The sequence below is a fragment of the Pseudocercospora fijiensis genome (genome assembly GCF_000340215.1).
Source record: "Pseudocercospora fijiensis CIRAD86 unplaced genomic scaffold MYCFIscaffold_4, whole genome shotgun sequence".
Classification (NCBI taxonomy): Eukaryota; Fungi; Ascomycota; class Dothideomycetes; order Mycosphaerellales; family Mycosphaerellaceae; genus Pseudocercospora; species Pseudocercospora fijiensis.
The window spans coordinates 2,448,151-2,473,459 of record NW_006921535.1 but is presented as its reverse complement, the minus strand read 5'-3'; the positions used below and the strand labels follow the sequence as shown (position 1 = coordinate 2,473,459).

Below are 25,309 nucleotides of genomic sequence, written 5' to 3'. Positions count from 1 at the left end.
CTAGACTTAACGCCCTGCTGCTGTCGAAAATGACAGGGCGATCTCGTCGTCTTGTTCGTCTTGAGACCCAGAGCGGCTAGCTGTCGGGTAAAGCATTAAGATCGCACTCCTCGGCCTTCGGACGATGACCGGGGTGTCTCAAGTCTTGCGGAGCGAGCATTGTCGCGATATCAGATACGATCTAGCTTGGCGATTCTCGTCAAATGGTCCAGTCATATGATGGAAGGAGCAAACAAGGCGTAGCAAACTAATAGGCCTCCACATCGTACAAGTGAAGCTAGTGGATGCATTTGTATTCGATAGCATTCGATCGCGGTGAGTGTGAGTTGTCTTGCCATCACTTCTTTACGTCTTCTCGGATTTGAAGTGTCGTCAAAAACCACGTTGCGGCTCTGACAGCGGCAAGTCCTGCTTCCCGTCCTGAAAACGTGCCAGTGCCTTGGAAACTCCTCTTTAGCGAGATCCAGAATGCCCATTTCTGGCGAAGCGCGATGCATGTTGCCGGCATGTCATTCATGACACAGTCGGTGGCATCCGCAGGGTTGACCCGCGGCCGGAAGTTGGTGCTATCGTACGGAATGCTGAAAGGCGGGTGGTTTGAACAGTCGTAGCCGCATGTCTGGTGTATCAGAGTGCTAGTCATCGCGGACCGGCCTGGAGAGACTGGACTGTTATCGCTGCTGTATCGCGTCCACCGCTCAACCCTCTTCCATGTCTATGCCCTCTTCCTGAACCTCATCCTCGCCATACATCTCTTCAATTGTCGGTACATCAACATCCCATTGCTCCACAATGTCTACAACGGCGTCACCAGCCTCAGGCGCAGTGTGATCAGCCACGAACTTGAACGCGACGACGTCCCGGTCTTTGAAGCCTGCGCCTTGTGGGCAATCGGCAATGGCACCTAGAGAAGCCTTGCCTTTGCTGACTGAAGCCGGAGTGCCGACAGCGCTCTTTCCCTTTCCCTTGCCCTTGCCACTCGTTTCTGCACCTGATTCCGCAGTCTCGCTGTCGATAGAGACAAAGCCGAGGCTGATGTTGTTGCGATCGATGGCTCTGCCAAATTTGATGAGGTCTGGGTTCTTGGGAATATCTTGGCCATTGAATCTGCCAGACGGATTGGTCTCTTGAATCGCGTGGAGTAGCTCAGCACGCACGCCTTGCATCTTCTGCAATGGATCGACTTCTATAAGAATCGTGCTACGGCCGTTCTTGCAGCGTAGCGTCCAGGTGCGCGGATTGGGTGTGACTGGCGACATTTTTGCGGTGCAAGGAAAGGCAGGTCGTGGGTCAAATGAGTGCGAGGTGTCTGGTGAGGAATATACAGGTATTCCCTTAGATTCCGTCCATAAGTGAATGAAGCCAAATCGCCGTCGCATACAGGCAGAGTCACAGGCAGATGCCAGATACCACGATGATGGAGGTGCACGTGCAGCATTGGCTTGGCAACGCACGACCCAGCCTTCGCTCCTTTGCTGCCGTGAAGTCACTTCGACCTTATTACACTACTGACAAGACAGACAGAAAGGTATGTTGACAGTCCAGTCCGGTCCCTCCCTCTCAGCTTCACATGATGTTCTAAAAGCATGTATTACCTGACTCGTCTTCAAGACGGGAGATACTGGAGATCACCCAAAACAACCCTGAGCCTGCACAACCATGATCGACTAGAATCTTGATTGCAGAACATTTGCATTGGCTGACATGTCCATAGCAGTGACCATAGACATGAGTAGTCCCAAAGCGCCGGCGGGCCACTTTACGCTGCTGTACTTCGCGGCCGCCACATCGCACACACAGAAAGAGCTCGATTTCCTTCCCGCGCCCTTGCATCTGAGCAAGCTGCATGATGAAGTAGACAAGAGATATCCTGGTATCAAACAAAAGGTTTTATCGACAAGTGCGGTGACCGTGAATTTGGAGTACGTGGACCCGGAAGAGGAGGCCGCGAAAGGCGAGCAGGGCCTTGTGATTGAAGAAGGCGACGAAGTGGCTATCATTCCACCAGTCAGCTCCGGCTGAACCAACAAACACAATCATCACAAGCGTGCGGAGCAGAATTCTAAGTCTGGTTGCTTTGGCACAAGTATCTGACCGTGCATACATCTTCAGCGCAATTTTGAAGAGCAGAGGTTGTTCAAAGCCGTGGTCCTTGTCAACAACTGATTCTACATTTATTGGCATTCCGGTGTCTTATCCAGCCTGATGGCTATAGACTCACGCGGCGCTCGAGTTCCCTGCAAGCCTACCAACGGCCCCCACGCAAGACATATCCTAGTATTCGGGCATAGCCGATGTGTATACACTGGTATACACCAGTGTATTATACAGTGTACATAGTCCGGACCTCAAGACTCAGGAGGCTGTAAACCCACATCCCTAGCGCGAGGACGCTATAGAGCATGTCTGCTACCTCCTGTTTTGGTTTCACCTGAACACTACCGACCCTTGGTTGGCGGTCAACTTGAAGTCACGTTGCTTATTAGGCTTGGGCAGTGTGAGTGTGCGATTTGTGTTAAATCGTACGCGCTTTGCGACGAGCGACGTATGATTGTGTAATTTGTATATTATTTGTATTGCGCTTTTAGTTAGTCGTACCTAGTATAGCTTATGTAGGATATAAAATATATATGTATATATACCGTCTGTTTCTAGTTATTAGGTTTTAAGTCTATTGTATATTCTCTACTATACTAGTTAGAATATAGAATATATTGTTATTTTATTATATAAATAGCTTTGTTATTATTCTTTATTATCTATTTAGATAGCTAGAGTTAATATTACTATCTATTCTCCCCGTTATAGTATAACTACTACTAGGTAAAATAGTATAGAATATATCTATTTTATAACTGTAATGCTGTACTTTAGAAGACTCTAGCTTAAAAGTTTTATAAAATTTAATCGATCTATTAGCTATAGCTGAGTTTTGAGTTTATTTGAAAATCTGGCCCTAGACCTGTAGTAATACTAGTAATAGTAGATACTTTATAGAGTCTAATAAGGATTTAGAAACCTAATTTTCTTCTTATACACAGGATCTAGGAATAGATCTATCAAATAACGAACAGTAAAGCCAAGCCTAATCAGGTTTCCCGCAAACTAAAAACCATCCCTAGAGATCCTACGCACGGACTAAGTGTTACGCACAGGCCGTGCACAGGTTACGAGAGGTCTGTGTGCATGCATTACTTGTATTATAAACCGTAAACGAGATGTCACAAAGGAGATGTCTCAAAGGAGATGTCATAAATGACATATCATACATTCCCAGGACGTCATTAATGATCCATTCTACTTGTGGAGAATGCCAATAGCCTTTGGCTGTCGTTTCATACTTCACAAGCGAACGCCTGCTGGGTACGGAGTTGAGACCACGAAGGGCCTGTACAGCGTCTCTGGTCGCCCGATGATCCTGGATTTCAAGGGTTGCAGCGAATAGCAATGCTCATTCTGCGCGGTCTGCACAGCACTCCGACCGTCCGAGGTGCAGAGACTCTGCACCTGTACCTGTACCTGCAGCTGTGCCTGGACCTGCAGCTGTCATATCATCAACTTCAAGCGAAGTTCTCTCGACCCGAGCCGAGCCGAGCGACCTGGTCCGTCACCGCGGGCGGCAAAAGACACAGTGCGCACTTTACGGTCGAGAACACTCATCCTCTCATGGCGGTGTACGCTGTTAACTTACGCTTTCCGCGTCGTGCCTGAGCTGCGACGCACGTCTGGCCAGCAGTAGTCACACTGCTCGCCTTCCGGAAAGGCAGCATGGGAACGGGGATTCTGATGTCCATAATTGGATTCAATGGGCCTGTCCAAAGGTAATTGTTTGATCCCTGAACAACCCCAGAATATCATTATCAGCGATTCGAATTTCGACCTGGCGTTTTTCGAGCTCTGGCCCTCTGCGTCAAAAACGTCTGGGCTCGGGCTTACACCCATGCTGTATCAATCCCGGAGCCACTGACCTTCCATGCTAGGATGGGAGTCAGGACTCTTGATAGGACAGCTACTAGCCATTCTCGAGCAGGTCAAGGAAAGAATGGTCGATTCTCACTTCCTTCTCGATAATCGCCTCGGAGAACGCTGCCCAGCCAATTCAAATGGTGCCATTTCGGCAGAAGGTCATTCCATGAAGTTCTCGGAGCATGTCCTTCATGTAGGTTCGATATAAACAACGCGCCTACTTCAGCACGCCCAGTCAGACCCCTCTCCTCTGTTTCATCGTCCACATGGAGTCTACTTCAAGGCCATCGCACAGACTCTTTCCTACATTTGCACCTTTTCGCAAGAAACAGGTTCGACACGCGCGATCGGAGGACGTTCTGTCCGACACCCTACGAAGCATTGACGAAAGCAAAGGCTCACCACAGCTCCCAGTAAGCAAGCCAAATTCTAGCTTTGCGTCCGCGCTTTGACCGAGATTGAGCAGCAGCAAGTCATATCAACGGCGACCTCTGAGCAAGCATGGTCAATACCCTACATCAACAAAGGGTCTGAAGAATCTTTGAACCTTTCGAGTCTGGTCGAAACAAAGCCTCTGCCACCATATACGCCAATTCCCGTTCCCGGCCGCACATCTAGCATGGCCAACAGAGAGGTGAAAGCCAAGGACCAACGCGGAGGAAGGCAGACCGATGGCCAGCCTCCGCCAAAACCACCAGCGAATGAACTTGGCCGCGACGACGTCTCACTGAGCTCGTCCCGATTTGACGACAGACTTCTACGTCCACGGTCACCAGTCCCGTCCGAAGTGTATCCGCCCCCGGCACCTCCCCTGGTGCCCTTCGCCATGCCTAGAGCAAGTGAGAGTCCAATTTCTAGGCACGCTGGGTACGTGAACTCTTTTCACAGTGTATATCCTCATAGCATAGGACTGAGTGAAAGCAGCAGTGGCAACCATAAGCCGTATCAGCCACAGTTACACACGACTTCACATCACACCGGCAGGTCAGGACCTCCCACCCCGGCCGATTCCAATGGCAAAGAGCACTCTCTCGACCAATTTCCTCGACCGCCGCAGACCAGAATGCTCTCTCCACCGGGTTCTGTCGCATCTTACAGCATAGGTGTGCCAACGACATTGGGACAGCATGCCTTGGCACAACTGCAGACTCCTTCCGCTGACAGGAGCGATGTTCTCGAGACGGAACTCGACACCGTAGACGATCCGGAGTCGTGGAACGTCATCAAGCCAAATATAAGAACCGAGGAGCAGTGGGATAATGAGTTGTATTCACTCGAGAAACGAGCACAGCAGTTGTACAGTGCAGAGCACTTGCACATCCTCCTTGAAGTATGGAGATTGTACGGCTTCATTGGGTTTCGCTGATAGTCTCTAGGACACTGACTTTCATTCAAAATTTTCAACATTCTTGCGTAGATACCGTCCGTGGAGATTGCCGATCTTGGTCTACTATTGGGACGCATGCAAAGCAATTCGCGCGCTCAACTACGCCAACTCTCTAGCTCAGTCGCTTTCAAGTGGTGGTGGCTACGAGGGCTGCCCACAGCCTCCCGGCAGTGCGGCAAATGCGCAACTCCAGCATGCCGCAACTCATGCCTTCCAAGAACTCCTCGGCGATGATCTACACTGGTACATCGCACTCACCTACATTGGCATCGTTGGTGCAGTCATGCAGAGTCGAATCATGAACACACTGCCCGCGCCTCTCCGAGAAACAAGTCAAGGCCTCGCGGAAGTCTTTTGCATCACCGACCCGACACGACGAGACAATCCAATCATCCTAGCATCCCCAGCCTTCACGCGTCACTCCGGATGTCCAATGGACTACATCCTCGGGCGCAATTGTCGTTTCATGCAAGGGCCGGGTACAACGATCGATTCCTGTCGTCGTTTCGCAATCTCAATTGAGAAGGGCGAGGATCATTCTGAAATTTTCGTGAATTATCGAAGGGATGGTAGTCCATTTCTCAGTCTGGTCATGAATGCTCATTTGATTGATAGGTGAGCAAGCATCGCTACCTCTCAATCGCACCGCCTTATACTGACACCTCTATCTATAGCCGTGGCAAACTCCGCTACTTCCTCGGCGCCCAAGTCGACGTCTCCGGCCTCCTCAAAAATTGCAGCGGTCTCGACAGCCTGACTCGCCTCGTTGAACGGCAGCGTCAAAAAGAAGAAGAAAGCGGTCCAGCGCGCTCCGACTCGGCAGATCCAATCAAACCTCTATCGGAAATGTTGAATGGCAGAGAACTCAACACAATCTCCAAATTCGGGGGCGTGCTTCAAAGACGCGCTGACCATAAGCTTCAAGCCGAGACGTCGCCGTCGAAAGCTATGGGGCCTGGAAGAGTTTTGCTCGCGGATGAGGATTTGGAACGTGAGGAACAAGTAGTAGAAGAGAAAGAGGACGAGAGTACGATTCCTGCGGAACTGCCTTTGACGGAACTGAATTTGAGGGGCGTTTATAAATACGTCAGTTTGGTCACGTGTGGTGGGGTTTTGGCATGAGATATGCTAACGACTTCTACAGTACCTCCTCGTCCGGCCCTATCCCTCTCTACGAGTGCTGTTCGCTTCCCCAACCCTTCGCGTGCCCGGGGTGTTGCAATCGCAATTCCTACATCGTATCGGGGGCACAAGAATGCGACAGGACCTCCACGCGGCGCTTCAGGATGCCAAGGTGGTGACTGCGAAGGTGAGGTGGTTGAGGAGTTTAAGTGAGGATGGAGAGAGTGGGGAGAGTACTATTCGATGGATTCACTGCACGCCGTTGATGCACCACACGGGGAATGTTGGGCTTTGGATGGTTGTGGTGGTGGTACCGCAAGGTGGGGAGAATGTTGCTAGTCAGTCGAGTAGGGTGGCGAGTCGACTGGCTAGTCGGAGTGATGACGATGGGATTGTTCGAGGCAGGCAGAGGATTAGTGCGAGGCATGGGCCGATGTGAGCGGATTTCATTTGTTCTGCCTGGGGGGGTCGATCTCAGGCATGCAGGTAGCGAGGAGGGCACAGGATGGATGCTCGTGCTGTACTTTGGGCACCAAGAGTATAATAACAATATGGTTCAGCAGTCAGAGCGCCGAACGAGTGGACAGTTACGAGTGAGGTGCGGTGTGCTGGGACCTTGGGGGAATCATATTGAAGCTTGAATACACCTTTCATGGATCATGGATCGAGCGCTGGTTGTGAGGTGCATTCGTTGGAATTTGGTTGGCACCTGGTTGGACGCGTGGTGGGTTTGCCATTGATACCGACACACCCGTGCGCTGACACGAGCGCTTCTGGGATGCTTTTCTTGTCGCAGCACAGTGCCACATGTTACATGTGACTGCACAGGCACTCAGGACGTGAGGCTCCGGTCGGCTCGGCAATGGCAGTGAAGGTACACATGCTCACGTGCATGTACAGCTTATTTTATCAGATCGGATCCTGTCTGGGCGGGCATTGAGCAATGAGCAGCAGTTGCGCCCGTCGCGGCCAGGCTTTGGCCAAAAGTCTTGCTGCTGGCATCAGGCACGATGGCACCTGTGGCCCTGTGCAGGAACGTGGAATGGCTAATGCTATTCTATGATAGGTAGCCTCGGTACGTACTACATACCGTAGAATACCAGGTGGAATCAGGCCGTCAGGCTGCATTTGCCGCCCCCGCCAAGACACGGCGCAGCTTCCACACCCGCGACGCACACGACTCGTTCTTTTTTGGCGCTGTGCTCGCGCGCTCGCCTTCCTTCGAAGCTGCTAACGTTAATAAGCTAGATGTCATGGCGTGGCCCGTGCGAGCAGACGACGTCAGTCCTTGCGCGGCAGCAGCTCCGCTCCGCTTAACCTGGAATCGTCGTTTGCGCGGCGGTGACGCATGCTCCATTGCTCTTGCTGTTTCACTATCCCACTATACCGGTGAGGCAGGCATACAGCACTGCACTTTCCTCCGCCTCAGAAACCTCTTCTGCACGCTTGCAACATCCTCAACGCTGGCCAAGCATTGGCGTCCACTGGACACTTGTCGACTCCTCTCGCCTAGCGCCTACCTAGTGCATGGTTCACCGGAAGCCTGGCACTTGGCCCAGTTGGGACATTACTGAGACACTACGAGCCACCCCACTGCGCACTGCATGCCATTGCCATTGCCATTGCCATTGCCGACCGGGCCTAGAATACTACTCCGATTGTTTGACGTCGTCTCGCACAATTCCACTCGACTTCGCTGCTTCACCACCTACACATGCTTCTCGCCATCTGCAATCCTGTGCTGCCGGCCAGTTATCTTCGAGCCGCAATCGCATCTGGCCCATAGAATACTTCAGGAACCGCCTCCATGAACGGCTTCTGGCGCTTCCTCTGCCAATTTTCGCTATGCCAACATGCGACTGCTCTTGCGCTTCGCACTGACACCGTGCCAGAAGCACCGCCTGCCTACGACCAAGCCATCGACAACGGCACATTTGGCTACTACCCGACGCGCAGCTATATCACAGCAGAAGGCGTGAACTCACCACAAACCAACTTCCTGCAATGGCATCCGAGGTGCAATGATGGATCGTTATACTTCATCACTCCACGAGGATGGGGAATTCCAAACCCTGGACCTATGCTGCTGGACGAGAGAGGAAACCTTGTCTGGGCAAAGCACTTCGATAACAAGTTCGGTGGTCAGGCATATGATTTCATGGTGCAGCGATACCAGGGAGAAGATTATCTGACCTTTTGGCTTGGTGATGATCGCGTCCGCGGACATGGCTCGGGATTCTATTACATGGTGAGCACAGTGACGTACAGGCATGCGACTGGGGCACTGACGAGTAACAGCTCAATGCTTCATACGACATTGTGCATCGCGTAGGAGCCGCAGGCGGCCTTTCTGCAGATCTCCACGAGTTTCTAATCACCAACCAAGGCACCGCCCTGATGACCATGTACGAAATCACCGAACATGACGTGACAACATTTCCAGGTTACGAGCCTGATCCCGAGCGGCCTGACGATCCGACGTACATCTGGGATTGCCTTTTCCAAGAGATCAGCATCGATACTGGCGACCTGGTATACCAATGGCGAGCATCAGAACATATCGATATTACAGCAACTTATCGAGGCATAGGGCCTGGCGGCTCACGAAATGACCCGTTTGACTGGTTTCACCTAAACAGCATTGAGAAAGATGATCTCGGTAACTACCTGATCTCTGCCAGATATCCTCACAGCATTGCCTATATCGATGGCAAGACCAGCGAGACCATTTGGACTCTGGGAGGGAAGCTTAACGATTTTATGGATTTGAGCGGTGGCAACGCAACCAACTTCGCATGGCAGCATGATGCGAGATTTCTGCCTGTCGACACATTCCCGAATATGTATACGCCGCCACGAGAACGCGACGGATACGTTACGAAGTTGATCACACTCTTTGATAATGCCGCCGAAGATCAGCACTACGAATATGGCATGCCCTTATCTCGAGGATTACTGCTGGAGGTCACGTTCCCGACCGAATCGACTAGGACCACGCGGCAATCAGGAGTGAATGTGGAGGGCGAGCATGATTTGAATATGAAAAAAGTCTTGGAAAACAATGGCACGAACCCTGACTACACTGTGCGTGTAGTCAAGTCGTACGAGAACCCACAGAACGTACGGTCGTCATCCCAAGGCTCAATGCAGATATTGCCTCAAGGCCCAGGACAGGATCCCAAGGTCTTCGTTGGTTTTGGGCTCAATGCGGTCTGGACAGAATTCGATGCCGATGGTACCGTTCTGTGCGACGTGCACTACGGAGCGACTACTTCTTGGGAGCGAGGCGACATTCAAAGTTACCGATCCTACAAATTTCCGTGGGTTGGCATGCCTGAAGTGCCTCCTGCAGTCGATATCAGCGACGATGACGCAGAGATTTACGTTTCATGGAACGGCGCCACCGAGGTCGCCAAATGGGTCTTGCAATGCTCAGAAAGAAATACAGAAGATGAGAAACCATGGGAAGATCTCGTCGTGGCGCGCAAAGAAGACTTCGAAGCCTCTATATTACTGCCGGACGCTGTTGGAGATTCACGATACCTGCGGGTAATCGCCTTGGACGAAAAAGGACGACGTCTGCCATACGGTACCAGCCGTGTCATCGATCGGGGTGTGGTGGCTTCTCATATGCCCGCGGTTTCGGCAAGCCTACCGCATGAGATCACCAACTTATCACCTATGAACATACTCATCATTGCGGTGTGTACCGCACTAACGATCTATATCCTTCTGGAAGCATATCGTCGATATCTCTCTTGGAAAACAGGAACCCCATCAGCGGGCCCGCTTCGATGGCGCAAAGGCCACTACCGGTTGTTAAGCAACGCATCAACATCGTCAACCAGATTATGACGATCAGAATAGATAACCCAGGGCATGCATCATGGTTGTAATTAGACATTTGATTTTAGCGAGGCGTTCAGCGATAGGGACTTGTACAGCGCATAACAAGGCATTCAGGTGGAGCAAGACAAGACGAGCTTGCGCCTAGGTCAGCATGAATCTTCTAATGATTAGTCTCAAGACGGGGCTTGAGGAATTGAGACCAGATAATGACGGATCATGAAAGATTGAATTATAATGAAGTCTTTTCGCATTCCACTCGCTGTCGCCATCCGCTATTCGATTTGTCTGAGAGATTTGGATGAGCACCACTTCGGGCGATTTGTGTGAACGACTCAAGCGCTGCCCAAAGCTCGGACGCGTTATTCTAGCGACGGACCAGACCGTGCCAATGAGACCCCAGCCTGCAGGCGACCCGCGACTTCCATCCATATGATAAACCTCCAAACAATCTCATCTCATCCCAATGCGACATCAACCAACACCCCCCAAAAAAATGCTCACAACACGTCGCCCAACCCCAACAACAGTCCTCTACACAGTCTCAACCCGCTCCACATCCCAAACCCTCACCACAAAAGCTCTCCGCACAATCTCCATCCTCCTCCGCATCCTCGCAGCAGCATTCGTCACCACAACTCTCCTCCGAGAATCCCACCTCGCATTCCCGGGCCATGCCGTCTTCCTCCCGAAAAATCCCTGGTCGTGCTATTATCACTTCCCACTTTTCCTCGACCATTTCCGCGGACTCACGCGACCGGCTCGATTTCTGATTTGTGCGGTTGTCGTCTGGATGGTTTCGAGGAAGGGGTATACGGAGGAGTCGTTGCTTGTGATTCGAGGGTTGGGGGTGCAGACTACGACTTCTTCGAATCGTTATTTCTGGACTGGTGGGAATACGAGGTTTATTCCCCGTTCGAGTATTCAGGATATTTGGATTCATGAGGCGTTTCAAGGGTTTGAGGTCAGGTTTTATTTGTGTATTGTTATTGAGGGGGAGGAGGAGGGGGTTGTTGTTGTTGTGTTCCCGGTGAGTTACAGCAGGAAGGATGAAGTAGCTTTCTTGGGATCGGATCTTGATTGCTGATTTTTTTAAACTATAGACTATTCTGCCACGAAGGGAGGTTTTGGAACAAGTATGGAGGGGAGCGAGGGCTTGTTTGTACGAGCCGAAGGCGTGAGGGACTTACGGGTGGTTGATGGCTGCCTACCTACCTATTCATTGATGTCGGCGTGGGCTGGGAGTTTCTATCCAGGCCTTTACGAGCTGCGTATCTGGCATTCACGACTTCGGGAGTCTCCATGCGCTCACGCTGCATCAAAGGCGTGTACGGACCCACCGTTCGAGGCACTGGTCCTCCATCATAGAGGCGGGCACTCTTCTCTGCGAGAACTGCAGACGACAGCTTTGCTGCATCCGGCTGGTGGCCCGACGATGCAACAACGTCCATTAAACTGCGGGCAAGCACTTCGTCCATCTTGCGCTGTCGCCATAGCGCCCAGAGCTCATCCATAATGCCATTGCGACCGTACTTGCCATCTTCAACACCGGTTGTCGAGCGCTTAGCTGGGTCTCGACCACCAATGTCGTCACCAACATAGATCCAGTCCAGGGCATCAGTATAGCTTGGCTGATCAGCTTCACCGTCAGCATGATCTGCCCTAGCGACCTCTTCCGCGCTTGGAAATATGCAATCCCAGAGCACGAGTGGAATATCGCTAGCCATCTCATAATGAGGCTTCGCAGGTGTCTTTCCAATATCCAGGAGCTCATCGACAATACTCGGACTCTCGTATCCTTGCCCGACAAGGAAAAGCACTGCAACCAGATGTCGGACCTGATGCCAGAGGAAAGCACTCCCTCTCACTTCAAAGTAGAAGAGCTTGGGCGATGATGGGTCGACGACGCTTCCTCCCTGCGATTGCACCTCATGAATGCCAGCATGGAAGATCCTTCTGGAGAAATCCGCAATCTGCTTGCTAGGATCCACTTTGCACAAATTCCGAAAATCATGCAGACCTTCATACTTCTTCGCCGCCTGGTCCATGGCCTCGATGTCTAGCCAGCCTTCTCCCGGCCGTTCATTTTCAGACTTGTGTTTGCATCCAGGTAAAGGGACGAATGCAGGGTTTGTGAAGAAGTACCTGTACCTTCTCTCTTTGCAATTAAACCTCGCAGAAAAATCTTCGGGAGGATCAGCACACCAAGCCAGCACTCGGATATCAGGAGGCAGAACTCGGTTTAGGAGTTGGATATATGGCAATTCATCTCGAATGTGATCCCACTCTTTCTCTTTCTCTTCCACTTCCACTTCAGCATCTGACCCAACACTCTCCTCCTCCTCCACCACCACGTTCACTTCCACTTTCTCCTTCTCTTTCGGTCTCGAACTCCTAACCCTCAACCCAATAACCTGTCCAAAAGCACTCACTCCCCGATCCGTCCTCCCGCACTTACTATACTCCACTCCCTCCCAAGAAACATCTCCCCCTCCGCTTTCCCCAACCTTGTATTCCGGAAATATCAACTTGGTCTTATTCAAAGCTTTCCACAATTCCTCTTCAATCGTCGGCAAAGGCGTCGTGTTGTTATTGTGATGTTCGAACCCATTGTAGTTGCCTCCCAGGTATGCGAATTTCAAAGCGATGAGACGGGTGTTGTAACGTGAGGGGTCGAAGGGTTTGGAGGGTTTTTTGGGGGGGTTTTTCTTCTTTTGGGGTGGGGTGTGATGATGGGAGAGGGTCTGGGTGCGGAGTTGGTTTTCGAGGTGCGTTACGCGTGCGATGAGGTCGGCGTTCGTCCAGGATGTGTAGTCGGTCGGACTAGTCATGTTGAAGGGGAGGCGTTTGATTGTTTGGATTTGGGTTGTGTGGAATTTTGAGGGGGAGGGTCGCAGGGTGAGGTGGAATGGCGTGTTGATTCGTCGGAGAAGAGGCAGATGCCTCATGTTAGGATTTGTGCATGATGGATATTTTCCACGAGTCGAAGTCGTGCTGGTCCTTGGATGGGCAGAAGTTTGACGGTGGCCTGAAATGGCACTGAGTCAAATGCAATTCCTTTCCTGGCTTTGCTCTCTCTCTCTCTCTCTCTCTCTCTCTCTCTCTCCTTCTTTTTCCGCCATGGACCATGTCGTCCACCATCGCCGCACTCTCCTATCATGAGCCAGATATTGTTACAATTCTGATCCTGACTTCCTTCTTACTCCTACAGAATGCAGTGAATTGGGCTTTCGATCGACTCTTCTTCTGCGGACTGATCGGGCAGATTGCCATTGGAGTAGCATGGGGCAAACCAGGCGCAAACTGGCTGTCTGTCGCTGCGCAGAATGTCATTGTGCAGATAGGTTATCTTGGCCTGATTCTGCTTGTCTTTGAAGGTTGGCAGAAAATGCAGTGATGGACATCAATCTATGCTGAACGATTTATTTATAGGCGGACTATCTACAGATCTCAAGACACTCAAGTCCAATCTCTTCTTGTCCTCTTTGGTGGCTCTTACTGGAATATCAGCTCCTATCGGCCTCTCATTCCTCCTGCCCAGTTTTGTGAATGGTGTTGCGCCGGTGCAGGCATTCGCTGCGGGCGCTGCGCTGTGTTCGACTTCTTTGGGCACTACCTTCACTATTCTGTCCACGAGCGGTCTGGCTGCAAGTCGCCTCGGCGTGGTATTGTCGAGCGCCGCGATGATGGATGATATCGTGGGCCTCGTCATGAGCGGCATCGTCTCAAGCCTCGGCACATCCTCAGACTTCAATGCTGTCACTGTCATCCGTCCAGTCTTCGTTTCGATCGCATTCGCGGTAGTTGTGCCTCTCGTTTGTGCGTGGGTACTGAAACCGCTTACCAGAGAGTTGTACAATGCGATCAGAAGCCAGAACTCGGAGCGAAGGCACAAGTGGATTGCTACAGAAAATGTAGCTCTGGTACTTCACGCCATGGTGTTGGCCGGACTCGTAGCTGCAGCGAGCTACGCTGGAACATCCAATCTCTTTGCTGCATATATTGCTGGTGCGACCATATCATGGTGGGACGGCCTTTGCAAAGAACTTCGTATGTCAAACCCCAACGAAGAAATGGAGCCTCCTGCTACTGGACAACAGTCGTGCACACAAGCGACGGAGGATAGTCCCCAACTACATGTAAGGTCGAACCCCAACATTTCTGTGACATCACAAGACGATGGAAGCTTAGATCAAGCAATCAAAGAGGGCATTTCGCCCGCAGAACCTAGTGTACGACCTACCGAAACGTGTTCCCGGTCACGCCCAGACCCGTACGAGGATCTCACAGGAATAGCTGTGTTCGAGAAATACTATAGCCCCGCGCTTCAAACCATTCTCAAGCCTTTCTTCTTCGCGTCGATTGGCTTCGCAATTCCAATCACACAAATGTTCACTGGTTCAGTCATTTGGCGAGGTTTGGTCTATACCATGTTGATGGTGCTGGCCAAGTTGATCTGCGGGCTTTTCTTGATCAGCTTCGCTACACCAGTTGTGCCCTTGCAAGCACTCTCGAGGCGATTCAGAAACAGCATGTCGAAGTGCTGGCCATGGCCTGTCAGAAACGGCAAGGCCGCTGCGACATCAGATGCAACAATGCAGACTGCTCAGTCCACACCTGCTCAACCCACATCTCCAGAGAGTCGGGAGACGTCGTCTGGCAAACAATCACGGGTCCCGAAGCCTGTGTCACTTTACCCGGCCGCCTTGCTTGGTAGCGCAATGGTTGCAAGAGGTGAGATAGGCTTCTTGATCTCGAGCGTTGCAGAGAGCGGTGGTGTTTTTGGTTCAAACGAGGAAAATGGATCTGAGCTCTTTCTGATCGTAACATGGGCAATCCTGTTATGCACACTCCTTGGCCCCATCGTGGTTGGCTTGATGGTCAAGCGTGTGAGGCGACTACAAGAAATGGAACGAAGTAGAAATACAGGCAAGAACGACCCGCTCGGCATATGGGGCATCATTTCTGATGCTCGCCATGTCACCTGAGCGGCTAAAGTTCATCGCTACGGACGAGACAGCGCCATACAGTCTTCGCCAGCGTGGACCGGAGAGAAAAATTTCATCGCCAGTATTTCCGCTCATCCTCAGTCATACCTCGAGGAATATTGCCAGTCTTCCCAACCAATACCTGGCCCTTTCCACGCTTCAAATACTGGCCATAATCGATCTTACCAACGATACCTTCCGCTTTGTCGTAGATCACCTCACCTCGCAAGATAGTGTATCTGGGCCAATTGCCGACATCGACACCTTCAAAAGGCGTGTAATCAATATCATGATGAAGCATCGGTTGCGTGATTGTGCAAGCGCCAGTCTTGCCAGGATGCCAAATGACCAGATCCGCATCATACCCAGGCGCGATACTGCCCTTCTTTCCATCCAGCCCGTACAACTTGGCAGCATTCGTCGCAGTCAATTGCACAAACCTCGGCAAACTCAACCTCGCCTCCTCAGGCTCCTTACACGCTTCCGTCTGCCCAAACAACAACGCCACCCTCGTCTCAACCCCAGGCAAACCATTCGGAATCTTCGAAAACTTCGGAATCCCATCGATCAACCCCAATAACTTTCCACCAGGATGATCATATTTCGCCGGCGCATGGTCGGAAGAAAACGTCGTAAACGTCCCATTCGCAATACTCTGCCACAAAGCATCCAAATCTTTGACTTCGTGCCTCAAAGGCGGCGAACAGACATGCTTCGCTCCCGAAAAATGATCGTGAGCCTCTCCTTTGATCTTCTCCGAAAGTAAGAATAAATAATGCGGACACGTCTCGGCGTGTATGGGTAATAACCTCGTCTGAGCATCCCGAACATGACGAATCGCCACCTCAGAACTCATATGTACAATCAACATGGGAGCATCCGCCAACTCGGCCAAAGAAATGGCGCGATACGAAGCCTCGTCTTCCGCGATCCGGGGCCGTGCTAGACTGTGGAAGAAAGGCGCGGTATTCCGCTTCTTCTCCAAACCTTGGATTATGAGCGAAATCATATCGTGGGATTCGGCGTGGATCATAGTCGTCATGCCTAACTCTTTGCACGCGAATAGTATCCGTAAAATCTCGCCGTCGTCGAGTTTCATGGCTTCGTAGGTCATGTACAACTTCACAGACGTGATGCCTTCGCGCGCGGCCAGCAGGGGTAATTCTTTCTCGAGGATTTCTGGAGTCGGGTTCGTGAGGATGAAGTGGAAGCCGTAGTCGCAGTAACTTTGGTTCAAGGATTTCTTGTGGTAGTCTTCGAGGGTTGGGAGTAAGGAGGTTTCGGATCGGGGTTGGGAGGCGAAGGCGAGGATGGTCGTTGTTCCTCCTGCGATTGCGGAGCGGGATCCCGTTTCCCATGTGTCTCCTGTTGGGGAATTCTTTTGTGCGAGGTGAACGTGTGAGTCGACGCCTCCGGGGGTTATGTAGGCTCCTTCTGCGTCGATGATCTTGGTCTGGGATGATGCTGGGAGGGCTGTGCCTATGCATGAGATTTTGCCGGCTTTGATTCCGATTTCGAGGTTGGGTGGGAGAACTTCTGAGGCTGTGACCTGGCGGATGTGTTAGATGTATGCATCCTTCTTTTGATCGAGTGGAGTTCAGACGCACGATTGTGCCATTCTTAACAATCAGATCGAAGTCCATATTGCTCTGATCTCAATGCTTGCCCCACTTTTATTTAAGTTAGAGCTCTGACGCCACCAATGTGCAGATTGCAAGGATCGCTCTCACCTCAAGTGAATGCTCGACTTCTTGCTTCCTATAAGTCCTTTCTATTCTCTGACTTATGGTATGTTTGTGTCGCATCTGGACATTCGCAATTCCATTGACCGTTGATCTCGCACGAGCTGAGTTAGCTTCCTGTCGCCCACGCCGCCGAGACTGGCCGAGCCGATAAGTAAGGCCATTCGGGCAAGATAGGCGGGCCATACGGCGAATGATGAGATCTTGTGTGTAGAGTACTGCACGACTGCAAGATCTATACGGCGACTTCCTGGCCGTCCGACTGCCTATTTGGTACATGTATTAGTGGTATATGTGTTCACGGGCCTCGAAGGTTATCCCTCATCACATTGATTGATTGCCTTTCTGCTTGCATGATTCCTCATCATGTCCCGAAAAATCACGGTCGCAGCTGCTCAAGTGGGCGCAGTTCACAAAGATGCATCGAAGCCAGAGACGGTCCAGAGACTGATCAAGCTACTACACGAAGCAGCAGAAAAGAAGGTGCAATTGGTCGTCTATCCTGAGTGTACACTTACAACATTCTTCCCACGGCACTTCATCGAATCTCGTGAAGAGCTAGATACCTATTTCGAACACGGCGCAGACATTACTCAGTCTCCGGACGTCAAGCCTTTGTTTGACGAAGCGAAAGCTCAAGGAATCGATATCTGTATCGGATATGCGGAGCGGACACCAGACGGAAGTGGATATAACACTTCTGTCTATTACTCGGCATCTGCAGGCAAAGTGATCAGTAAATATCGAAAGGTACACTTGCCTGGTCGCGTAGAACCATTCGAGGACCCCAATGCTACGAATCAGTTGGAGAAGCGGTACTTCAAACCTGGAGATCTTGGATTCAAGGCTTTTCGAGCGCCTGGTCTGGTCCCGGATGCGTTGAAAAAGGGCCAAGCCAAGGAGGGCGAGAAGACGGATGGTAAAGGAGACCCGATCATGGGCATGCTCGTAAGTAATCGGCGTCGATTGTGGTCGAGTTGTCGCTGACCGTATGCAGATATGTAACGACAGGAGATGGCCTGAAGCATGGAGAGTGTACACGCTTCAAGGTGCTGAGATCCTGATGTTCGGATACAACACTGGTTCCCATATGTCGCATCTTTGGGGAGGCACAAGCATGTCGCCCGAGGAGCAGGAGCAGGAGGCCCTCTTCCATTCCAGGCTCGTGCAGCAGGCGAATAGCTACATGCACGCGTGCTTTTCGATCTCTTCAGCGCGATGCGGCGTGGATGATGGCAAGTACGATTTGATCGGCGGCAGCTCCATCGTTAGTCCTGAAGGCCATGTGATTGCTGAGGCCAAGACTAAGGAGGATGAATTGATTGTTGCGGAGATTGATGTGGCGGAATGCAGGAAAGGCAAGGAGCGGACGTTCGATTATGCACGGCATCGTCGAGTTGAAGCGTACGGCGTGATTACAGTGCAGACGGGAATTGTTGAGCCTGAGCTACTCTGACGGAACATTCCATGATAATGATGATAGCCAGATAGATATGGGTGAGCTTGGCGCCAAGCCCAATGTCAGGCCACGCCGCGTAGAAGGAAGCGCATTGGCCAGAGTATCATCCACTGTACTACAGTGTCACGTGTCGGCGTGCAGCATTTTAACGCACTTCTTATCAAATCATGGGCAAAAGTGCTGCGTGCCGCTTTGTTTGCCTTTTCTGTCTCGCGAGTCGCAACTTGTCCCTTTGATCCCAACAAGAATACAGTAAGCCTGATTCGCTGGGGCTGGCCCCGACAAAGTTCCCCCTCAATCGATTCGGCACTTCTGGGACATGGACGAAATTCGCATACAACATACATGTAGGTGCAGTATACGCAGAGGCAAAGGCAAAGGCATGTGCGTTTGTTGTTGAGCACATCCAACCGCGCGCGGATGTTGCGTCATGAGAGACACGACGAGTGACGGGAACTGTATGGAGGAGGACAATAATGATCAAGCGGCGGCGTGAGTGATGACGATGCACTTCCCAGACGTCCACGCGTTGTACATGCATGCCAAGGCCCTCCATGCCGGGCCCTGGCTCCTGGCGCTATCAAGGGGTAGAGATCGGCAGCACTTCAGCCTTCACGCTATTCCAACTTGTTCTGCTCTGCACCACCTCTGCTGTCTCTCAACTGAACCGCTGATTCTGCGCAACTCTCGCTTTCCGCCTCTCAGCCCGTCCCTCCCGCATCTCACTCGCGACTGCTTCTTGTCGCCAGCCACTCATTGAAACTACCAAGTCGCCGATCCACGAACACCACCAGTAATCAGTCAATCACACCCAGCACCACCGCCATGGCCTTCCAACCATACACTCCAAAGCCCATTACCGACATCTTTACACACGACACCGACATTAACAGACGAGAATGTCGCCGTGTAGTGCCCATGCGGGTGCTTGCCCTCGGCCTCGGACGCACTGGAACTGCCTCCCTTCGCACAGCTCTGAAGCAATTGGGCTTTGATGACTGCTACCACATGATGTCTGCATCTGTGGAGAACCCACCAGACTGTCTGATGTGGTCCGATGCACTGGCAGCGAAGTACGACGGCAAGGGAACCTTCGGTCGCGAGCAATGGGACCAATTGCTCGGCCACTGCCAAGCTGTCTGCGACTGGCCCGCAGTTGCCTTTGCGAAGGAGCTCATCCAGGCCTACCCAGACGCCAAAGTCATCCTTACCACTCGCGACGTCGACAGCTGGCACGCATCCACAATGAAGACTGTCCACTGGCGCGCAACTGAGCCAGAGCTCAAGTTTGTATCCAAATTTGATTGGGGAGCAGGTCTCTACCAGCCAATGCTTTCCAGTGAGCTCCGCACTCCACATTGAACATCGACATGGCACTAAATACATTGACAGAATTTTGGACGGAGTTCTGGGAAGGCGACTTCGAGAAGAACGGCAAGCGAAGATTCAACGAGTACTACGACGAGGTTCGATCTCTTGTGCCCAAGGAGAATCTCCTGGAATACAAGATGGGCGAGGGCTGGAAGCCACTCGCGGATTTTCTCGAGGTTCCTGTGCCAGAGGGCAAGAAGTTCCCACGGACCAACGACACCGACGGCTTCGTGGATCGCTGCCGAAAGAGGAATCGCATGCAAATGATGAACGTCCTCTTCCGAGCCACGGTTGTTGGTGGCTCATTGGCAGCGATCGTCTTCAGTGCCAGCATGACCATCCGCAGATTCTTCGGCAGTAGAGGTGGACTTCTGTCGTAGCACTACTGCACTGCACTATTTGGCTTCAGCGTTTTGACTACTATTTGGGCGTCCAAAGGCATCAGTTGGGAGTTGCGATCAGCGAGGATCGCGATCAGGCATGGCGTTATTGCTGCAAGGGATATGACTTTGAGCTGCTTCCTTCATTCACTGTACTATTCATGAGAAGGTCTTGGAGCACATGGAAAGAGGGATAGAGCTGTTAACCACAGCCGCACTACTCCAACTACATCGAAATCCGCCACAACTTTGGCCAACTGCGTAACCTCAGAGAGGTAGCTGTAACAGCGTAGTGATACAGTCGGTTTAAGCGAAATTGACTAGCGCTATACCAACGCGATCTGGTATAAATTACGATTTCCCACGGCATTCGAGGTTTGACGGTATACTGTATAATTGCGCGTCATCCTTGCGCCAGTTCACACGAACTCCGACGATTTTTCCTGGTGTTCGTTCATGACACCGTCGAACGAAAGAACATCGGTGCATCTTTTGGAAATCTGATGAAACCAATGACGATGACAAGTCTGTGTGTTGCAAGGGTAGGGGCCTTTGAAGCCCGGTCCCAGCGCCAGTCTCATGGCGGGTGGAAGCATGGGTAACGTTGAACATGCTGACGACGCAGGTCCCAAATGCGCGACTCGCTGTCTGTGTGATACACTACCAATGGGAAGATTTGCTTTTTGGTTGAAACCATGTATATATATCCCCCTGATTAACTCGTTGGTTGTCGGGGTTCACCGGCAAAAACTAGGATTCTGGTCCACTCCTTATACAAATTCTGTCGGTGCGTACTTATACAAAGCGGATCTGACCAACCAGACCGCTCAGATCTTATACATACAGCAGTTCTTCGGACTTAACCACGGACGCGGTTAAGGGGATAGGATCTCTAATGTTAGTACTCCGTATTAGACTTAATAGTAATAATCTGCTCTATAGGATTAACTTGCGGCGGAGATAACGGAAATAGTGCTTAGCCGAAACTAGAAGGTATTCTTATATATTAGGAAATTTAGCGTACTACTATTTGTAATAGTAGTTTACTTCCGGAGGGCGTTATCTACTAAGTTAGTATAGTTTGCCTAGTAATCGACGGTGCTTTTCCTATTCTAGTACCGTAGTAACCTTATCGGTTATACTTCTAGTTCTAACCTTACCCTTATAGCTCTTTCTTATATATAGATCTCGCTCTTTCTATAATAGCTTAAAGAGTATATCTATTATTATTGCTATTATTATTGTCGTTACTATGCCGCCTATTTTGTCTAAACTAGTATCGCCGTTTAGGCCTAATCGTATACTATACAATATAATCGATATCCGAGAGTAGCTATTTAACGTACTATAGGGGTTAACGTACGAGCCTAAGCGCTTCGAGGTGCTTAAAGCTTATATTAGTAACGTATATAAGGAGTCTTAGTCGCCGAGAACGAAGGATAGCTTAGAGCAGCGGTCGTACTAGTATTACTGTTATAAGCGCGATTAGTAGTAGAATAGGGTGCTCTTTGTTAGGACTAAAGAGGTTATACGTAATTAGTATGTAACCGGGCTCGAGTAAAGCTAGGGTCTTAATGCCTTAGGTAGGGCTTAGCGCTTAGTAATAGGCTAACTTGCCTGCCTTCCTCCCTCTCCTCCTAGCTCCTTATCGAATACTACTCGTACCTACTACTACCCTATCTACCTACTTATATACCCTTCTTATACAGTATTCGATCTACCTTTTAAGGGCAGCAGCTAGATAGTCCTTATTTTAAGCTTTTAGCGGTATAGCTACGAATAAGACTAATCTAACTATATTACACCCGAAGAACGGGACCTATACGTACTACTCTATCGAAACAACCGTACCAATTATTAAGCAAGGCCTTCTATACAGCCTATTATACTAAGTTAAGCATACTAAGCCGATATCTACTAATTCCGCTATATCCGCATCTTAGGGGCTAATAATACATTATTAGTATCGCCCCTTATAATAGCCGGTTTATTACGAAACAACAACCGTGCTACCGCTAGCAGCGCTAGCAATAACAACGCTAGTAGTACAGTTCCCGCTAAAGTGCCTACTAAAGTGCCTCCTACTAAAGAGCCTACTAGAGAGCCTATTAAAGAAGAACCTGTAATTCTAGGTAATAATCTAGAATTGCCTATTAACGATATTCTTAACAACATTGTTAATCGACGATATAGCTAGCTAGCCTTTAGCCCCTAACTAGTAGGGAGACTCTAAGAAGCTACCTAAAACAGGCTTACTGCCCTATATTAAGAACAATAGCTAAAGGATAACCTCCTCGAAATTCGCCGCCTTTAGGAGGCCCTAACAACTAATACTAAGCCGATAGTAGGGCCTTCCTTACTACTAGTCCTAGTCTAGAAGAAGGATGCTAAACTTAAGGACTATACCGTGTTTAATAGCTCTAGTCGAAAGCAATACAACGACTACATTCGTAACTATAAGCTTAACTAACGAAACGTACTAAGGGCTCTACTAAATAACTATTTACTAGTCGTCTATACTATATAGTACATTAACGGCGACCCGAAACGCACCTAGGATAACTATTTTGACTCCCTTAATAACTAGACTACTGTTTAGTAGCAGACCTACAAAACTATTATGCTAGACACTCTTAGAAACCCTATACTAAGGTAACAATACGCTTAGGACTAGTACCTTCGAGCTAAACAAAAGACTAATCAATCGGCTCGCTTATTTAAGGCCTATTTAAAGACCCTTAAAGACGACCTCCTAACTAAAACTAATTCTATCTAGATCTCCGAAATACGCCCTAAATTGAGATAGGAATTAGTCCTTAAATTAGACCGCCGCCGTGTGTTTAAACAGACTAATCTTATACGCATTTAATTTACAGTTAAAGTCGAAACTGCTAAACGAGCTATCTAGCTCTAGCAACGACTAGAATTAAGGATCCGACCTGCTAGCAACTATAGTAACCGTAGCCGCGGAGGAAACTAAGGTTCCTACTAAGACAACAATGCTAACAATAGGAATAGTAACGACCGCGGAAGAGGTCGTAGCCGACGGCTATATAGAGGAGGCCGTAATACGGGCCGTAGAAGGGGCTCGTATCCTTATAACGCTAACCGCTCGACTAATAGTAGCTATAGCAACCTCCTAACTAGATTGAAGTGCTTTAATTGCGATAGTACTAGCTATCTGCTAGGCTAATGCGACAAACCTAGGGATTAGGCCTAAGTCGACCGTACTACCGCTAAGTACCGAAAGCATCTCTTAGCAGCTAACGCTACCCCTATAGGCTAACCTTCTAATTAGTCGAAAAAAGAGTAAGCGCTGCACTAACTGTTAGCCTCGTACGGCGTAAGACTATCGACATTATACTAGCTGTAACACGCTCCTACCTTATATAGGATACGAAGGGCACTAGCTATTAAACTAAGGTTATGCTAGATCTAGGAAATTCAGTTAGTGCCCTTATTAGCTATCGCCTAGCTAAGCAATTAGACCTTCGACAATTGCCGAGGACTAACCTACTAACTCTTGCTTAGTTTAATAACGCTCGGCACTTAACCTATAGGGCCTACTATATTCCTATAGCTCTAAAGGACGACCTCGGAAATAAACGCCTACTAGACTTTACTGCCTACGTAGTAGATATAGACTACCTATATAGGGGAGCTACTATTGTTATTAGCAACCCTATTCTTAAGTACTATACTATAGTTATAGACTTAGGCAGTTAACAATAGCGATTTAGAATCGCTAGGAGAGAGGATATTAAATACATCGATATTAGCGAGTGTCCTAATAATATTAGGGTCCTGTTTATTAGCAACCTAATACCTGCCTTAGCTAATCCGATAGCTAATCTTCTCGGTAGAGATAACGATAAACCTGTGCCCCCTAATAGCATAGACCCTAATTAGCTTGCTCGCATACTAGAGCCTATTCGAGAGACCTATATTAATGTATTTAAATACCACTTAGTATCGACATTGCCTATGTTTAAAGAGACGGATTATAAGATTAATATTATAGAGGGTAAGGAGGTTCCCTTTAGTCCCCTCTACAACCTTAGTAAACGAGAGCTTGCTGTATTGCGTAAGTATCTAGAGGAGAACCTAGCTAATAGCCGGATACGGTATAGTAACAGCCCTGCTAGCGCCCCTATCCTATTCGTACTAAAGAAGGATAGTAGCCTACGCCTATATATCGACTATCGTAGGCTTAACTCTGTTACTATTAAAGACCGCTATCTACTCCCGCTTATTAATAAGACCCTCGACTGCCTTTCTAGTGCCTATTACTATACTATATTAGACATTAAGGACGCCTATTACCGTATCTGTATTCGTAAGGGCGATAAATAGAAGACAGCCTTTTATACTCGTTATAGGCATTTCGAGTACTTAGTTATACTATTCGGCTTAGCTAATGCCCCTATAACGTTCTAGTCCTATATTAATCGGGCCCTTTCGGGCCTACTAGACTACCTTTATATAGTTTACCTAGATAACATCCTAGTTTATATACACTCCCCTAATATCGCGGAGTACTAGGCTATAGTCCGCAAGGTACTCGATCGCTTACGAGCCTATAGACTATATTATAAGCCTTCTAAATGCACCTTTGCTACTAAGGAGGTAGCCTTCCTTAGTTTTATCGTATCAACTAATAGTATTAAGGCTAATCCTAATCGGATTAAAACTATTACTAAATAGCCTATTCCTACGTCTATTAAGGAGCTTCAATCGTTCCTCGGCTTCGCAAATTTCTACCGCCGTTTTATTAAGGGCTATTCGAGGCATATAATGCTATTAACTAAGCTTACTAAGACTAAGGCAAACCCTTCTAGAGAGTTTAGGTAGACTAATAAAACACAAGCCGCTTTTAACGGTCTAAAGAAACGATTTACTAAAGTCCCCTTATTATACTATTTCGTACTAAGTAAATAGATCCGAATTGAGACTAACGCTTTATAGTTCGCTATATTAGCTATTATGTTACAGTAGGCTAATAACACCTACTAGTACCCGATTACCTTCTTCTCGAGAAAGATAATTAA

General features: G+C 49.6%; 10 protein-coding genes across 10 annotated transcripts; 7 read left to right on the top strand and 3 right to left on the bottom strand.

Moving 5' to 3' along the window:
* Positions 1-698: 698 nt before the first annotated feature.
* Positions 699-1,259, bottom strand: MYCFIDRAFT_80627 (uncharacterized protein; the record flags this gene model as incomplete). Its single annotated transcript, XM_007927817.1, has 1 exon — positions 699-1,259. One exon carries the CDS (start codon positions 1,257-1,259, stop codon positions 699-701), a length of 561 nt encoding a protein of 186 aa, XP_007926008.1.
* Positions 1,260-1,728: 469 nt separating this feature from the next.
* MYCFIDRAFT_36169 (uncharacterized protein) lies at positions 1,729-2,022 on the top strand (the record flags this gene model as incomplete). The annotated part of the gene is made up of 1 exon (XM_007927547.1): positions 1,729-2,022. One exon carries the CDS (start codon positions 1,729-1,731, stop codon positions 2,020-2,022), a length of 294 nt encoding a protein of 97 aa, XP_007925738.1.
* A 2,666-nt stretch (positions 2,023-4,688) lies between these two features.
* On the top strand, positions 4,689-7,033 carry MYCFIDRAFT_153732 (uncharacterized protein). The gene is made up of 5 exons (XM_007928206.1): positions 4,689-4,833; positions 4,891-5,296; positions 5,343-5,968; positions 6,028-6,439; positions 6,498-7,033. The coding sequence occupies exons 1-5, from the start codon at positions 4,793-4,795 to the stop codon at positions 6,912-6,914; spliced, it is 1,902 nt and encodes a 633-aa protein (XP_007926397.1). The 5' UTR covers positions 4,689-4,792; the 3' UTR covers positions 6,915-7,033.
* A 1,363-nt stretch (positions 7,034-8,396) lies between these two features.
* MYCFIDRAFT_116363 (uncharacterized protein) lies at positions 8,397-10,093 on the top strand (the record flags this gene model as incomplete). Its single annotated transcript, XM_007928205.1, has 3 exons — positions 8,397-8,723; positions 8,774-9,484; positions 9,575-10,093. Coding segments are annotated over 3 exons (1,557 nt in total), but the record flags the coding sequence as incomplete, so codon positions are not given.
* A 694-nt stretch (positions 10,094-10,787) lies between these two features.
* On the top strand, positions 10,788-11,502 carry MYCFIDRAFT_64267 (uncharacterized protein; the record flags this gene model as incomplete). Its single annotated transcript, XM_007927734.1, has 3 exons — positions 10,788-11,023; positions 11,126-11,351; positions 11,425-11,502. 3 exons carry the CDS (start codon positions 10,788-10,790, stop codon positions 11,500-11,502), a joined length of 540 nt encoding a protein of 179 aa, XP_007925925.1.
* Positions 11,503-11,532: 30 nt separating this feature from the next.
* MYCFIDRAFT_136942 (uncharacterized protein) lies at positions 11,533-13,152 on the bottom strand (the record flags this gene model as incomplete). The annotated part of the gene is made up of 2 exons (XM_007928204.1): positions 11,533-11,952; positions 11,992-13,152. The coding sequence occupies 2 exons, from the start codon at positions 13,150-13,152 to the stop codon at positions 11,533-11,535; spliced, it is 1,581 nt and encodes a 526-aa protein (XP_007926395.1).
* A 311-nt stretch (positions 13,153-13,463) lies between these two features.
* MYCFIDRAFT_116452 (uncharacterized protein) lies at positions 13,464-15,282 on the top strand (the record flags this gene model as incomplete). The annotated part of the gene is made up of 3 exons (XM_007928203.1): positions 13,464-13,698; positions 13,754-14,484; positions 14,602-15,282. Coding segments are annotated over 3 exons (1,647 nt in total), but the record flags the coding sequence as incomplete, so codon positions are not given.
* Positions 15,283-15,382: 100 nt separating this feature from the next.
* MYCFIDRAFT_36629 (uncharacterized protein) lies at positions 15,383-16,952 on the bottom strand (the record flags this gene model as incomplete). Its single annotated transcript, XM_007927576.1, has 2 exons — positions 15,383-16,858; positions 16,917-16,952. The coding sequence occupies 2 exons, from the start codon at positions 16,950-16,952 to the stop codon at positions 15,383-15,385; spliced, it is 1,512 nt and encodes a 503-aa protein (XP_007925767.1).
* A 465-nt stretch (positions 16,953-17,417) lies between these two features.
* On the top strand, positions 17,418-18,507 carry MYCFIDRAFT_137421 (uncharacterized protein; the record flags this gene model as incomplete). Its single annotated transcript, XM_007928202.1, has 3 exons — positions 17,418-17,918; positions 17,961-17,999; positions 18,049-18,507. 3 exons carry the CDS (start codon positions 17,418-17,420, stop codon positions 18,505-18,507), a joined length of 999 nt encoding a protein of 332 aa, XP_007926393.1.
* A 695-nt stretch (positions 18,508-19,202) lies between these two features.
* On the top strand, positions 19,203-20,609 carry MYCFIDRAFT_87730 (uncharacterized protein). The gene is made up of 2 exons (XM_007928201.1): positions 19,203-19,849; positions 19,903-20,609. The coding sequence occupies exons 1-2, from the start codon at positions 19,336-19,338 to the stop codon at positions 20,259-20,261; spliced, it is 873 nt and encodes a 290-aa protein (XP_007926392.1). The 5' UTR covers positions 19,203-19,335; the 3' UTR covers positions 20,262-20,609.
* The last annotated feature ends 4,700 nt before the right edge of the window (positions 20,610-25,309 follow it).

What these genes read in the sequence shown, in the direction of transcription:
- MYCFIDRAFT_153732 (XM_007928206.1), top strand. Translation starts at nt 4,793, where the DNA reads ATGCCTAGAGCAAGTGAGAGTCCAATTTCTAGGCACGCTGG. An exon ending in AATGCTCATTTGATTGATAG is followed by an intron (nt 5,969 to 6,027) that starts GTGAGCAAGCAT and finishes CTCTATCTATAG; the next exon opens with CCGTGGCAAACTCCGCTACT. An exon ending in TGAGGGGCGTTTATAAATAC is followed by an intron (nt 6,440 to 6,497) that starts GTCAGTTTGGTC and finishes CGACTTCTACAG; the next exon opens with TACCTCCTCGTCCGGCCCTA.
- MYCFIDRAFT_87730 (XM_007928201.1), top strand. Translation starts at nt 19,336, where the DNA reads ATGGCCTTCCAACCATACACTCCAAAGCCCATTACCGACATCTTTACA. An exon ending in CTACCAGCCAATGCTTTCCA is followed by an intron (nt 19,850 to 19,902) that starts GTGAGCTCCGCA and finishes ATACATTGACAG; the next exon opens with AATTTTGGACGGAGTTCTGG.